At 36.6% G+C, this 14,072-nt stretch overlaps 1 protein-coding gene across 6 annotated transcripts in view; it reads right to left on the bottom strand.

Moving 5' to 3' along the window:
• LOC121654478 (prolyl 4-hydroxylase subunit alpha-2-like) overlaps nucleotides 1-14,072 on the bottom strand; it is a 32,719-nt gene that overhangs the window by 8,639 nt on the left and 10,008 nt on the right. For 2 of the 6 annotated variants that reach the window (XM_042008644.1, XM_042008640.1), the window contains exons 6-13: nucleotides 13,806-13,856; nucleotides 12,577-12,816; nucleotides 10,287-10,483; nucleotides 5,894-6,070; nucleotides 4,373-4,443; nucleotides 3,412-3,511; nucleotides 2,111-2,164; nucleotides 825-890 (exon numbers count right to left, since the gene is read on the bottom strand). In XM_042008644.1, coding sequence (XP_041864578.1) covers nucleotides 825-890; nucleotides 2,111-2,164; nucleotides 3,412-3,511; nucleotides 4,373-4,443; nucleotides 5,894-6,070; nucleotides 10,287-10,483; nucleotides 12,577-12,816; nucleotides 13,806-13,856 — 956 coding nt within the window. Of the gene's footprint in view, nucleotides 1-824; nucleotides 891-948; nucleotides 1,009-2,110; nucleotides 2,165-3,411; nucleotides 3,512-4,372; nucleotides 4,444-5,893; nucleotides 6,071-10,286; nucleotides 10,484-12,576; nucleotides 12,817-13,805; nucleotides 13,857-14,072 lie in introns of all 6 variants that reach the window. The other 4 variants (XM_042008645.1, XM_042008641.1, XM_042008642.1 and 1 more) reach the window with 4 other exon arrangements.

The following is a 14,072-nucleotide window of genomic DNA, read 5'->3' on the forward strand; positions in this document are numbered from 1 at the left end:
TGGGACCAGTCCAAAATGAAAATGTTGCAAAACCGAATGTAAAACCGACATTCGACATGGTTTTTCTTTTAAAAGACAAAACTTTTAAAAGAGAAACCACAGAGGGACACAAAGGATAGAAACTTTGTAGACTTTGGTTTTGAGCATAAAACCATTTTTGACACTCCACAAATATTTTCTATTTTTACCCCAAATTTTACTTACAAGACATTCTTTGTACAGTGTGCATTTTACAGTTTATGTTGCTACAAACTGGGATTAATGGCGCCTTCAGAGTTGCATGCGTCACATGCATTCACACATCTACAAAAAGTATGTCACATTTTTGCATATTTTGCTCTTGAACCAAGATCATCTTTTTTCCTCTTCAGCCTGGTTCATGTTTTTAATTTGCAAATATTACGTAAAAAAATAACCATTACACCGTTTAATTTTAATTAGAGCAAAACGAATACTGGTACGTTTATTAGTGTGTTAAAGATAAAAGGCCAGCAGAACTCTCCACAATATGCACTCAAACTGATTGACAAAAAAGATTTACTTTTTTAGATACTTGTCTGCAGACTTCCTGATGCCTGGGTATGTCTCAAACACAACTTGTTGCTTAAAATCTTTACACTGTTAGAAATATTTGAGTCTTTGCAACATGACAAGTGATTTAAGAGGGGAGTTTAACATTTATAATGGCACAATTTCTACAGAAGTCAATCAATCCAAGCCCAAGACTGAACCAGAGCTTATGCTTATGTCCGAACAAAAGGATGGATTTCATGAGGCTTTCATTGCTGGCCTTCAGTCAGCGGCGACTGAAAGCACGTACTTACGTAGTTTAAAAAAGTTGCCACTCGATTTCCAGTGCCTAATCTTTTGAAAGCATCAGGCTCATCTTTCTATAAAGATAAAATTTAAGAGTGAAAATACATAATAAAAACAATACACATTACTTACGTAGTTTAGGAAGGTAGCAAGTCTATTTCCATCGACCTTGAGGTTGCTGTCAAAAGGACGCTGCAACAGATGTTTATATGTTTAACCCATCTTGAAAAAGACTCACATTTGGAGCCGGCCACTAAGGGCACAATCTACATTTAAATCTAGATGTATTCCTTTATATGCAACAATTTAAAAGCTTTTAGTTAAAACAGCTTCAAGCCTAATGTATAACAGCACAGCTGCACCCTCTTTATGTCTTAAAGAGGTGCTAAACAGTTTTGTCTTTAAATTAATATCCTTAAAGAAAGGACAACATACAGAATCATAAACCATTGTTCTGCAGAGACATCCCTTCAGCTTCTGTTTCTCTCATTACTTCTTATGTTCCTGTGTTTAGGAGATTTGTGAGCCACAACTGTATAATAGACATTAGCCAATAACACCAATGTAGTATTTGCAAACACCACCTGCTTAGTTTTATGTAATGGATTATGTGTACAAGAGTCGTACCAATCGTTTCTAAAAAGGATCTAAATGTCATTAAAACATCTCATATGTTGATTAGCAGAGAGATTATATCTTATCTTCTTTTTACATGATGCCTTTCACAACTGTTTGCCTCTCTCCTACTCTCTGTTCTAACATATACAGTGTTAATCCAACTGATTTCTTAATAAAGCTGCTTTCATTCATACTTCTCTGTTTTTTGTTATTAGGTGATAAAAACAAGTCTGAAACTGTAGAAGAAAAGCAGCAAAGATAACTCAACCCTGGCATAAGTCTGCTCCCCTGCTCTAAGAAAATCCTGTTCTTATCTGTGCGTTATTATGGCTCTGTATGTACAAACAGACTCAGCGGTAAATAAGTGAGAAGGTCAAAATTATAAATAACTACAAAATAATATTGGCAACTCTCTTTTATATGATATAGCTAAAGTTTGTCTTAAAGTTGCAACACGTGTATTATTTTTTCTTTGTTTTTAAGTAGCTGAGGGGGCCTGAAAAGTGGGTAAATCTGCCAAAATTTGACAAATTTAACACACATCTCAAAGAGGAAACAACACAGACATCTAAAGAGAAGATCAGGGTTTATATTAAAGGAGAATTTAAGGAAAATCACTGCAGTTTTTACAACAACTTGTATGCATAAAGTTGCATCAAAACTAAAATAAACTCACCCGTGAGAAGTCGTAATGGGGCTCGTACTGTCCGCCAACTCCATAGTTTGCAACCTAGTCAGTCACATGCAACGAAATTCAAAAAACAGATAATTAAAACAATCGTTTGTGAGTCATTCTCATGGTTTTATGATTTAGCTTGTGCACATAACAGAATTATATGTGATTATGAAGTCTTTACATTAAGCAAAAAGATCAGGATAAAGGTAGATTTTTGTAATCTGTTTTATCGTTATCAGAGCGTGTAGGACTGTTCTTCTGTTGCAGCAGGACACACAGTCCCATGGCATCAACCTTAGTGCTGCAATCTGTAACACAGTTAGTAACTCTTAAGTGAGAAAATGTGAACTGATATTTATTCTGGAAACACTCTGTGGCTAAACGTAACTTTTTATTCTTTGAACACTGTAAAGAAAACTGAGCATAAACCATTCAGCAACATGATAAAAATGATCCTTTTCATACCTTCAAAATCTTGCTTTCAGTTATTAGTATAAAACCTTTTTTCCTTTTTTTTTTTTTGCCTTTTTAACTTCAGTTTTTGGCCCATGATTGCCTTCGTTAAGTTCAATTAGGTCAAATTCTGCCATATACAAAATCAGTGCGGCAGGGACATTATTATTATTTGATACAACAATATTTAAATTAATTTACATAAGCATTTCAAGCCTGTTTATTGACTGAGTAACCTATAACTTCTTCAAGTGTAACTTCTAACTTTTAAAAGGTAATTCACTTTATCGATCCCTGGCTCTTCTGCTCCTCTGCCTGAGGATGTTGCCTGTTTTCTGTCTTGGTTTGATACAGTCTTGTGGCATGTTTGAACCCAGAGTACCAGAATAACTAATCATTGATATATAATAATCACCTGTTCTTCAGAGCAGGATGTCCAAGTTTGTCCAACATCAGAAAATCTATACCCTGGTATGCTAAGTTTCTTTAGGCATGGCCTATTCATGACCTAAGAAGAACCCAGATATCCTACTGAAGGACCTGTGACCGTTGCAAACCCCAGAATGGTTATTCTGGCACCTCAATCGGAAATCCAAAATGCTCCATGAAACTGTTTATTCACTTCCGTTGTTAGTGAAGCAGTCTCAAAGTTCAAAATCTTCACACACAAAAACATTAGCTCAGGTCTTCGCCATTTTCATCAGGACACTACTCTGTTAACTTGTGTTTTTTACAAGTGTGTGTGAACAAATCTGCAAGCGCATGCATATAAATTACAGCTACACAGGACAGATGCTTCCTGTTAAATGTGTGGCTAATGATTATTTAAGCAGGGTAGAGTACAATACCTGCAGTAACTCTGCAGTTTCTACTGTGAGACCGGTGATGTCCTCTATTCTCTGATTAACTCTTTCAATGACCGGGTCTTCCTCTTCTTCCAACCATGCACTGAGAAAACCAAAATGCAATAAGTACACAATGCACACACACTTTAAACTATATGGACATCAAGCTTAGTACTATTTAACCTGTAACTCTTAGAAACAAGGCCTGGGGTAAATACAAATCTGTATAAATCACCTAGATCTTTTTTAATAATCTAGTTTGAGGAGCAAATAATAGCAATAATAACAAGAATAATACATCCCAAATTTAATCTAAAAACTTCAAATGTATTTTTGAAAAACTTTCAGTTGCATTCTTGAACATTTATTTCAGCTTAAGTTGACTATCATCAAAATTTAGAGAAAAACGAGAGAAAAACTACCTTTCATTAATTTTCCTGTGTGTTTCCCTAACATTAGCTGTAGGGTTACTTACTCTAATTTGATACCTGCTTCTCACCAGCAATCAGCCATTTATTATTAGTTATTTCAGTGTTTTTCTTTTCTTTAAAAAACTGTTATAGTGTAGGTTTTTCTAAGTATGTTTAACTTTAATCATTCCTTCTCTCTAGCCAGAAATCTTTTTACTTCTAAATCCAAAAGCAAATACTAAGAACTTACAATTCAGATCCCTTCCCGGCCTGATCCAACCTTCATTCTGATGACTGCACTGCAGAGAATCACTTATTTTCACCACTAACTTCAACATAATACCAGTTATTATGAAAGGCTCATCATTTTCCCTTAGCACAATTTATGTCCTGGCCTTTTATTTTTTCTTTAAAAAGGACCAAAACAAACTAACAAACTTCATGTAAATCTTTCCTCCTGTAAAAACCAAAACTACAACATTTTCTACTTCAAGTCTAAAACTTATACTACAAATACCAGATTTTTTGAGCTGCCCTTGCTATTAATGACGTACCTTTTTGAAACTCTGTAGTTGGCTGTGGTCAGAACTCCTGTTTTGGGATCTCGAACAGTAGCTCTAGCAAGCTTAAAAAAAAATAAAAATAAATAAATAAAACATAAAATAAGAATTAAAGAATTTCTTTCCATTTTGGCCAAAGAATTTTTTTCTTGTATGGACACCCATTAATACTGCACAATAACCACTATGTTTACCTCACTGTTATCTTAAAAACAAATTAAATACATCCAGGTAGCAAAAATTATTCTTTTGTACAGTTTCTATCATGGCTTGATGTTCTTCATGTTTTATAAGTTAAATATTGTGATATGTAGTGATTATGATGTGCCTTTAAAAATATTAAAAGCAAGCTGTATCCGTGTACCTCACATGAAATATCTTGTTTTATTGCTGCAGAGTGGAATGCACCACGTGGTAGAAATATATGTACGCTGGCTGAAAGTATATAGATTAATCTTCTAACACTTTGTAATGTGTTAAAAACAAGAAAGAGTTCCCGATTAAGAAATTTCCTTCAGTAATAAAAATGACATGATATTGCATCATCCTTTTAAATCCGACAGAACTTGCAGGAAGTGCAAAGCTCATCCACCATCTGCATTCAATCTTAGTCTTAACAGTTTGTTTCCAAGTAACAATGTTGTAAAAATATTGCACTGGAAGTATATCTAAAAACAGGTGTGAAAGTTTTTTTTTCAATATATTTCCAGGAAAGTTTTTTCTGTGATACAAAAGCTGTTTTTCCAGGAATTTGGCAGCCAAACAGTGTGTTAGTAAAGAAACAACAGAACACAAAAGAAAAAAAAATAACCCACAAGAGAAAAAACATAAACATAAATACCAGTAACAAGACCTTTATCTAAAGAGGGGAGTCTGTGAGCTGATGGTATTTTGAAAGCCATTTCACACATAGACATGATGAAAAGAGAAAGTAGTTTTCCCAGATCTGGGTGTTTTTTCTAGACCTAATACCATAATTACTACTGAGAGACGACAAAGGTCAGAAATAGTTAATGGATAATTAACGTCAGAAATTAGTAATAGCATGCATATTTCTTCGCCAGCATTAAGAGGACTTTCTAAAAGATCAACACAACGTGCAGTAGTTAGTGAATGAGTAAGCCTGAGTTTATTACAAAGCCTGGCATGTCATGAGTCCCCATGGTCTAACATGGAGAGAAAATAAATATTTTCCTTCTGGCTGCAAATGGAAAATATTTTTTGTAGTTAAAAAAAAAATCAATAAATAAATATGTTATTTGTTTTGTAGAAATGTTCTAAGCATGCATCTTCTAACGGGGCTGATTAGTTGTACGAGTTAAAAATCAGGGAAGGTAAACAATTCCGTAATTTAAACAGTGAAAGCTGATTGAAAAGGTTCCTTCAAGTGTTCATCAACATTATTTAAATGCACCTCATTTACACCTAACAGCCACTATCCAGAGTAATGATACTGCAACTTCTGTCCTATCAAATTCAAATCAAACACCTAAAATTCTTTATTGTTGTTCTCACCCTGGGTTTTGCCAGCTCTTTAATCTTCTCAATCTCTTCATCTGACAGACTGTCCAGGTAGCGAACAATGTGGGGGCTGTCCCATTCATCTTCTTCCTTTACAGGCTTCAGCAGGAGACGAGGGTTGTTTTTACCATCATGGTAGCGACAGAACAAACGGCTCCGCCTCGCTTCATTCTGATAAAAAAATAAAGAAATAATAAAAAGTATATGAGAAATGAACAGACTGAATACTGTTTATGTCAGCCATTGTTCTATCAAGTGTGTACAGCCTACTTTTGTTGCAACTGAGAGAAAAGCCAACAAAAAAATAACAGATTTTACACTTTGCAGACACCTCTTAAAACTATCCATCCTGTCTCTGCCTCCACAGCAGGATAAAGTGTAAGATTTGACAATGAGAATCTGGCTCAAACACTAAAGTATTAAAAACAACAGGAACCTCTCACTCTGAGCTTTACAACACAAGTTTATGGAAGTCCAGCTGTAGCATGACCTAATGAGATTTCTGGCATTAGACCTCAAATACTTAAACTCAGAAAAATAGCTGCTCATCAAGCAAAAAAATGTTTTATGATAACATAACTAAAGAGTTTAGAATCCACCAATCCACACTTAGATTATGTTTGAATGGAGTAAATTCAAGTCAACAAAATAGGGCTAAACCATTAATAGTTTTTAAATCGAAACTCGCAATTTAATCGCAATTTAAGATGTTGCAATTAGCAAATTTCTAACAGAGTGATTAATTTATCCGCTACATGGTGCCTGATGCAGGTTTCACATCTGCAGCATCCATGGTTTTACAAATCCATTCGATTCAGACATATTTCCTGTTATTTTTCTTAATGACAGGAGTGTCCTTTTTTGTTTTGTTAAAGAAAATGGATAAAAATGTTACACTGGGTTTACGTTCTATTCCCTGCAGAGGAGGCAGCCGCAGCACAGAGACGACAGAGTAACTGGACGTTTGTGCAAATCTGCAGAGAAAGTGAGAGTTACTCTTCCTCTTCATATTCTTGGGTGGGATTCGCAGCTGTAGGTGAAGCGAAGTCCATCAAACGTTTCCTGGTGAGAGGGTTAAACACCTTAATAAGAGGAGGTGAAGGTAGGTTACATGTTTAAATTAAACGTGTAAAGGGCAGTCAGCTGTGAAGTCACATCTTCAAACCTCATCATGGACTAATTTTCCATAAATGACTGAGGACAGAAAATAGTCCAACTTTTGAAATGTTTTAAAATAAATTTTTTCAGGTGGTTGAAGCCAGATATTGTCTGATATACGTTCATTGCTGGTGTGGCTGTTTGAGACAATATTCAGAATTACCCTCTCACACACATGTGAAATTTGAGTCATTCACACATTATACTGAAACCTCTCATATATCATACTGAAATCATTCACACATTATAGTAAAACCTCTCATACACTATACTGAAACTGCCTCTTATATACTTTACTGAAATTTCCTCTCACATACTATACTGAAATGCAGCTCCATCTCATCCTTGACTCAGTGTTTGATAAAGGAAGTTCTCAACCCTATGTTACTGTTTTCATTTTTCATTTCATTTGCAGCTGAGACAGAAGATCCCTGGACTTTACTTCTGGGATCAGCAGCTCTGGTCCTCAGGGACAGGTGAAGGTATTGGTTGTTTACCTGCTGCAACACACCTATTCAAATTAATTAGCCATTAAGAGACTTGTGCAGAACTAGACAGCAAGCTGTTGGAGAACCATTTTATTTGAGTTAGGTGTGTTGCATTAGGGAAATATCTAAAAACTGAAGGATACCGGCCCTCAAAGACTGGGGTTGCTGATGCATGCCAGTATTCCCCATGATCTATGCAAGATCTTGGTGAAAAATGAACACAACTCTGTCTCAACATTGTCTCCAAGATTCCAAAAAAGTAAGACTTGAAAGTGTTTCTATAGCTCAGATAATATTTATAAACATTGACCTTCTAGTTTACAGTGCTTGCATTGAAGCAAGTTGAATTTCTCATTGTGCCTAAATTCAATAATAATGATGTATTAATAATACGACAAGCACCTTATCTCGTAAAAACACAGCAGTGTGTTTTTTTTTCAAATTTTATGTTAATAAAAAAAAAAACAGAAAAAAAAGGGGGGGGGGGGGGGGGGGTTATTTTTTCCAAGCAAATGCAAAGACCAGAGATTAAATAGAAAATTAACAGCCTTTTCAAAGGTTTAAGATATTTCTTTACCAACTATTGATATGTTATAAACCAATTTGTGTGGATTGTTAGTTTTGAAGCAGCTTCAGACAGATGAGGCAGAGTTTGCATTAATGCACTGATGTCTAACTAAGATGAAAAATTCAATAACTTTGATATTGGCGGATAATATATCCTTATCAGTAACTGTGGACCGCTGTCTCATTGGATTAATCTATAGCTCCTTGTGGTTATACTGTAGGTAGCATAAGCGGTGGTAGCGATTTGCCACTTGTCCCCTGGTGCTTGGTATCCGGCATGTCTCGCAGAGTATCTGTGTTTGTTGTACATCATCTCTCTTGTAATCAAAATAGTTCCAAATAAAAATTCTGCATCCACATATTCCCCCTCTTCCCTTGTTACCTTCCACCATCACACCGCTCACTTCATGTGCTTTATTGCCACATGGGTTAGCATTTACACGGAACACCCTGAACAGTAAGGGTCCATTTGATCTGCACAAAGCGTGAATGCACAGCAGCATTTGGAACATCATCACAAGTTGTTGCAATATGTCAAGACGGCTGGACACCATTGAGTAATATTACAATGTGAAATTAAGTGCAACACCAGGACATCTGCCTGGCTCATGCAGCAAGTCAACTCCAACTCAAAACACAAGCTGTCCTATCATAGATTGGTTAACGAAGAACAGTCTTTGTGTCACGATGACCAGGCCATCATGACTTCAGTCCAACAGAAATGTTGTGGAAAGACCTGAAGAGAGCAGTTAATGTGAGAAAACTTACAAACATACCAGAGCTTAAGCTGCAGAGAAATGGTGTCATTTAAAGGTCCCATATTATACACTTTATTCCCAATCTGAGACCATTCATTAATATCTAAATGAAATATTTCCGCCATGGTATGGACAAATCGACCCTCAGTTTGAGTGCAGCGGCTTCTCTTCACCTCCCTCTTTTTAGCAGCTTCAGAAATGTGCCGTTTATGGTGGGCGGAACCCTGGTGGAGCAGCTCAGCTGTTGGCTCCGCCCATCGCATCGCCCGTCATGAGGTGATTGACAGGTTAGGCCTTAGCGGTTACTAGACGCTGATTACAGCGTAGTGAAGGATAAACAAACGCCGGAACACCGGAACCCATTCCTGAAGCCCCCATTACCGACCCAAACCGCGACGCACGGAGAACACAGCTAGCTACGCTCACCAATCTGATGCACAATGGCACCGGATACAAACAGTAGAAACAGTGACTTGGCTACATTTACAACAGTGCTAATATATTTTCAAGCTATCAGACTAATAAGGCCGAAACGATAAAATAACTGCCAGCTCTTACCTCTCCAGCTGTGTCACGGACAGTTGGTATTGAACCTGGCTTCAGCTTCAAATGGTTGGCGAAGCCTGCTTTCCATGCCCCCATGTTGTGGAAACAGTCCTCTTTGAAATGCTGGCCACAGACATGCAAAACCTTTGGAAGTTTTCCGGGTACATTTCCTCCAAAAATAAAATTAATCCACTCAGTCCTCGTGGGTTCAGTGGATGGAAGTAAAAAAACGTTTTCGTGTTCATTTATGCAGCCACAAACTGAACAGTGCTTCTGTCGCTTAGCCATGTCCGCTAACGAGGGTTGCCGAAAAGGAAAAACACTGGGCGCTAGGTGATTTTTAGAGGGCGGGCTTTGAGAGCCGGTAAGCGGGTCCATCGCTCTGTGGGGAGTGGTTATTGTCCCTTATGACGTCATAACGTACACGCTTTCAAACTCGCTTACTTCCCTAGAGGTGGAGCAGGGGGGAGAGAGAGCGCCTGAAAGAGTTTCACACTTACGGGTCTCCTACACATGCGGGGGGACCAGTATGACTGTTCCAAAACCATTAAAAAGTGAATTTTGCATAATATGGGACCTTTAATGCTGTATAATTTTCTCAGTCATAAAGAAATGAAGTAGTATTTCTTTTATCAATTATTATCAATTATTTTGTCATTTTTTTTATTTAATTTTAATCTATTTTTTAACATGTACAAATCAGATCATTACCCAGAAATAATTAAACTGTTACATTTTTTTTTAAACAAAAAGCACAACCAATCTATTCTTTGGTACCACATCAGACATGTCTGAAAACATTACATATTTCATTTGCCTCTCTTACACAAGCTTTCTTATTTTATCCATTATGTTCTTATTAAGGCTTACCATTTGGAGCCCCTCTCCTCTGCAGAGAGCCTCGTACGCCTCCCTCTCTGGAAGATGGTCCTTTGGCCGGGTGTAGGTCCCTAGCTGGATGGGCTCCTCAGAGGCAGGCTGATAGGCCCGGTTCATCTCACTGAGCTGCTTGGAAAGTAGCTGTTCAAAATAACGGAGGTTTCCTCCTGCCCGCTCATGGGTAGAGTCTGTCAGTGTTAATAAAATAGGTTGTAAGTATCTCAACTGAGAAGTGGATAAACTTTGAAACACTGAAGTTGCACTACCTAGTTTTGAGAAGCTTCGCTCCTCTGACACGGCAAAAGTTTTAACTTCTAGCTTTAGCTTGTTTAACCTTTTTCTGCGTGGTTTTTTGTTCTCAGAGATGTAAAGTAACCACTGGAAAAATCATTTAGAATCTCCTGAATTTTAAGTATTTCTTTTCATTTTATAAACAAAAAGTTTCTGTTGCAGGTTTACAGCTGGTAAAATCAACTCACAGAGATTACATATGAAAATACCAAACAGTGTACCAAGTGTGTTCCATGTTCCAAGTATCAGCTGAATCTGTGTTTTCCACAGTACCACATGGGAAAGTAAAATGGTTTATTTGAAACGCAAATGCAGAGGAACCTATCAATATATTTATTATAAATGCAGGGACAGTAGACGAGTAGAACTAATGCTTATACAGTATTACAATGCAACACAAATACAACAGTATAAAATATCTGCCTGGTAGAGGCTAATCTTTAGCTGCTAATTAAGCAGCTAAATTCTAATTAAGTGTTTACACAAACAGTAATACATGGTGCAAGATGTCTACTTTCACTATAATAACTCATCTGAATACATAACATATCTCTGGCATGTCCCGTATGTCATTTGTTTAGACGTCAAAGAAAGTTGGTGAACAGAGCAAATATGCCCCCTTGTGGAGATTAGATGAAAACACACTTAATCCTCATCAGCAAGTATGGCAGTAACATATTGTGTGTAAAAATCTTGAAATCTCGAATCCCTGGTTTACAGATGATATTAGATTGTAATAGCTAATGGAGTATCAACAACTTACAAAAAAAAAACAAAAAAACAAAAAAAACAAAACAAAGTGAAATCACCTAAAAAATTTTATCTTTTAACACTATCCTTAAATACTGTAACTTACTAGAACTAGGGCTGCATGATATTAGGAAAACATGTGGTGTGTGATATCATTGTTGAATACTGCAGCATTGTTCTAACTTGTAATATGTATGTAATCGGTTGGGGGTGTGCTCAGCATGCCAAAAAAAATCCTAAAACTACCCCTTATTTGTATTTTCTCCAACAGAATAAAAGGTTTCACAATCATAAACTGAACCATGTGTTAATGAATCTTCATGCTCTGTAGAATAATTCAGTCCAGATTTATAAAATATAAATACAATTAGGATGTGCAGCAGTGGTTTGATTCTTCTATCATTCACACAAGATCTCAGCCAAAAAACTATTTCAAGTGTGGATGGAAATTTGTGTGATACTTACTAAGTTTATCCAAAGGTGATTCCACAAAATCTTAGTGTGGCGAAGTCTTTTCCTGTTTTATTTTTCTTTGCTTGCTTTATTTACATTCTCCAGGACTGCTGCCAATTTTTACTATGTGGATCATGAGGAGACCTTTAATCAAGTGACATTTTTAATATTTTTCTATAAATAAATACATAAATAGAGAATGTAAATAAGGGTACTGTCAATAAAAATGTAAACAGTAGCTTAACAAAACAAGCGGACTAGCTACCTGTGACCAACCAACCTTTTTAAAAATGAGAATACTCTGTGTGAAGCACTGGGTAATCTGTGTTTATGAGCTGTTGCATAGGCATTTTAATGTTAACTTTGTCACACTTAATGGCAAAAAACAGCTGTCTGCATCTGCTGTGCCTCAGCTGACTTCACTTGAGACGCAAAGAATGATACCACATCTCTAAAAAAGTGGCCTGCAGCTGCCCACAGAGCCCTTGATGCAGAAATAACTGAAACCATAAGCCCTTACTTAGAACGGACAACACCCTGCTGCTCTGGCAAGTGAAGAGCATCACCACATTCATAGAGGAGGGTGGACTGTAGTGACTACTGAAGCATGAAAGAGGCAACCCATCAATTTTGTTACAAAAGAGGACTGTGGTTGTACTGGTTGGGTGACAAGTACATACCATGGTAAGCAAGTGATAAATTCAACAGTTATATTTAAAATAGCTCTAGACTTGCTCATTTTTCACTGTTTATGGTTTCAAGAAAGACTGTTTTTTCTGCTTCTTACCGATAGCAACCAGCCGGCGTGTCAGCTCAATGGCCCGTGGTAGGTCACCCATTTGGTAAACAGAGTAGCTAAGGTAGTCCAAAATATCCGCTTTGGAGACCACAGCTTCCTCTCCGTCATCCAGCTGCTTTAAGGACTGCTGAAACCACAACACAGCGTGGTAATAGTCTGCATCGTTGTACGCCGTCTTTCCCATGTCGAAGCAGTCGTCCACTGTCAGCACGGCGTCGGAGTGCACACCTGGAAATGCATTCAGTTAAACTAAATTACCATCCAAACATCTTGTCCTGTCATTAATGACATTTTTAATTCTTTTTTTTATGTGTGTGTGAATATTTGAAAAGTAAATGCTGGGACTTTTTGCTTCAAAGAAACCACATCAGGTTATGAATGAAGAACTGGAAATTTGATTGGAACCATTAAAAACTGACCCCAATCATTTCCTTCCTTAAAACTATGTCCAGTTGCAGCAGATACAGGGCAAGTTAAGCTCAGGTCATAACTAACATTGTGGAAATTCATCAGAAATTCAATTCTCACTCTTAATAAACTTGGTGTCAGAGTTTTAGCTTGTGTGGAGGGATTATTTTGTGTTTCACATTTTTTATCTTGCCTCCTTCCCCAATGATTCTCTGTTATGTGTTTGTACTCACCCTGTTTCTACATGTATATTATATTGTGTCTCTCTTCTAATCGGTTAATTTGCTTTTACCTCGTTCTGTTTGTTTAATCTTTTTTTGTTTATCAAAAAGATTTACTAGAAAGTGAGATTAATGGGTGCCTTAAGTCAAGAGTTTTCAGAGCCACACAGATAGCTTTTAGCCTGTTTAGTTTTAAGATTTATTTAAGAATTTAAGATTTTGGATTTCACTAAATATTTGTAAAAAACAAACAAACAAGAAAACATGTAAATAAGGCCAAAGTGTAAGCATCAGTGTGTTCTGCAATGTCTATATCCTTTATTTTGTGTCCTTGGAAAATTGACTGTGAGTAGATTATGATTTCTGCCTGTGTGTGTGTGTGTGTGTGTGTGTCGGTGTGTGTCTGTATGATGTAATCAAAGAAAAAAAAAAAGATTTCCCCAACTAGATTGTTATTCTTATATACGGTCACATAAATAACCAAATTAAAGCTTGAATGATACACTTCACTCAAGTACCTTTAACTGCAAGTGGAGACTTACGGGTTTGAAAAGTACAAATAAACTAATAAGAAAAACAAATACCTACTTGATGTGTGCAAACTGTGCAATGATGAAGCCTGGTAAATTGAGGATTCAACTGTAAAGAAATCAATAAGGATTTCAGGAGTCATGTTAAATTAGGTATTTCAGGAGCTTAAGGACTGAAAAATTACAACTCTGTAATTGGTGTGTGATCAACGTAATCTCTGGATTACAAGGGTTTTCCTTTTTTTCTTATTTTTATTACTGGAGGGCAAGTCATACAGATAAATCCTCTGCTTTCACAACTCCACCAGATTTGCTTCTTTGTTTA

Source organism: Melanotaenia boesemani, chromosome 15 (genome assembly GCF_017639745.1).
Source record: "Melanotaenia boesemani isolate fMelBoe1 chromosome 15, fMelBoe1.pri, whole genome shotgun sequence".
Classification (NCBI taxonomy): Eukaryota; Metazoa; Chordata; class Actinopteri; order Atheriniformes; family Melanotaeniidae; genus Melanotaenia; species Melanotaenia boesemani.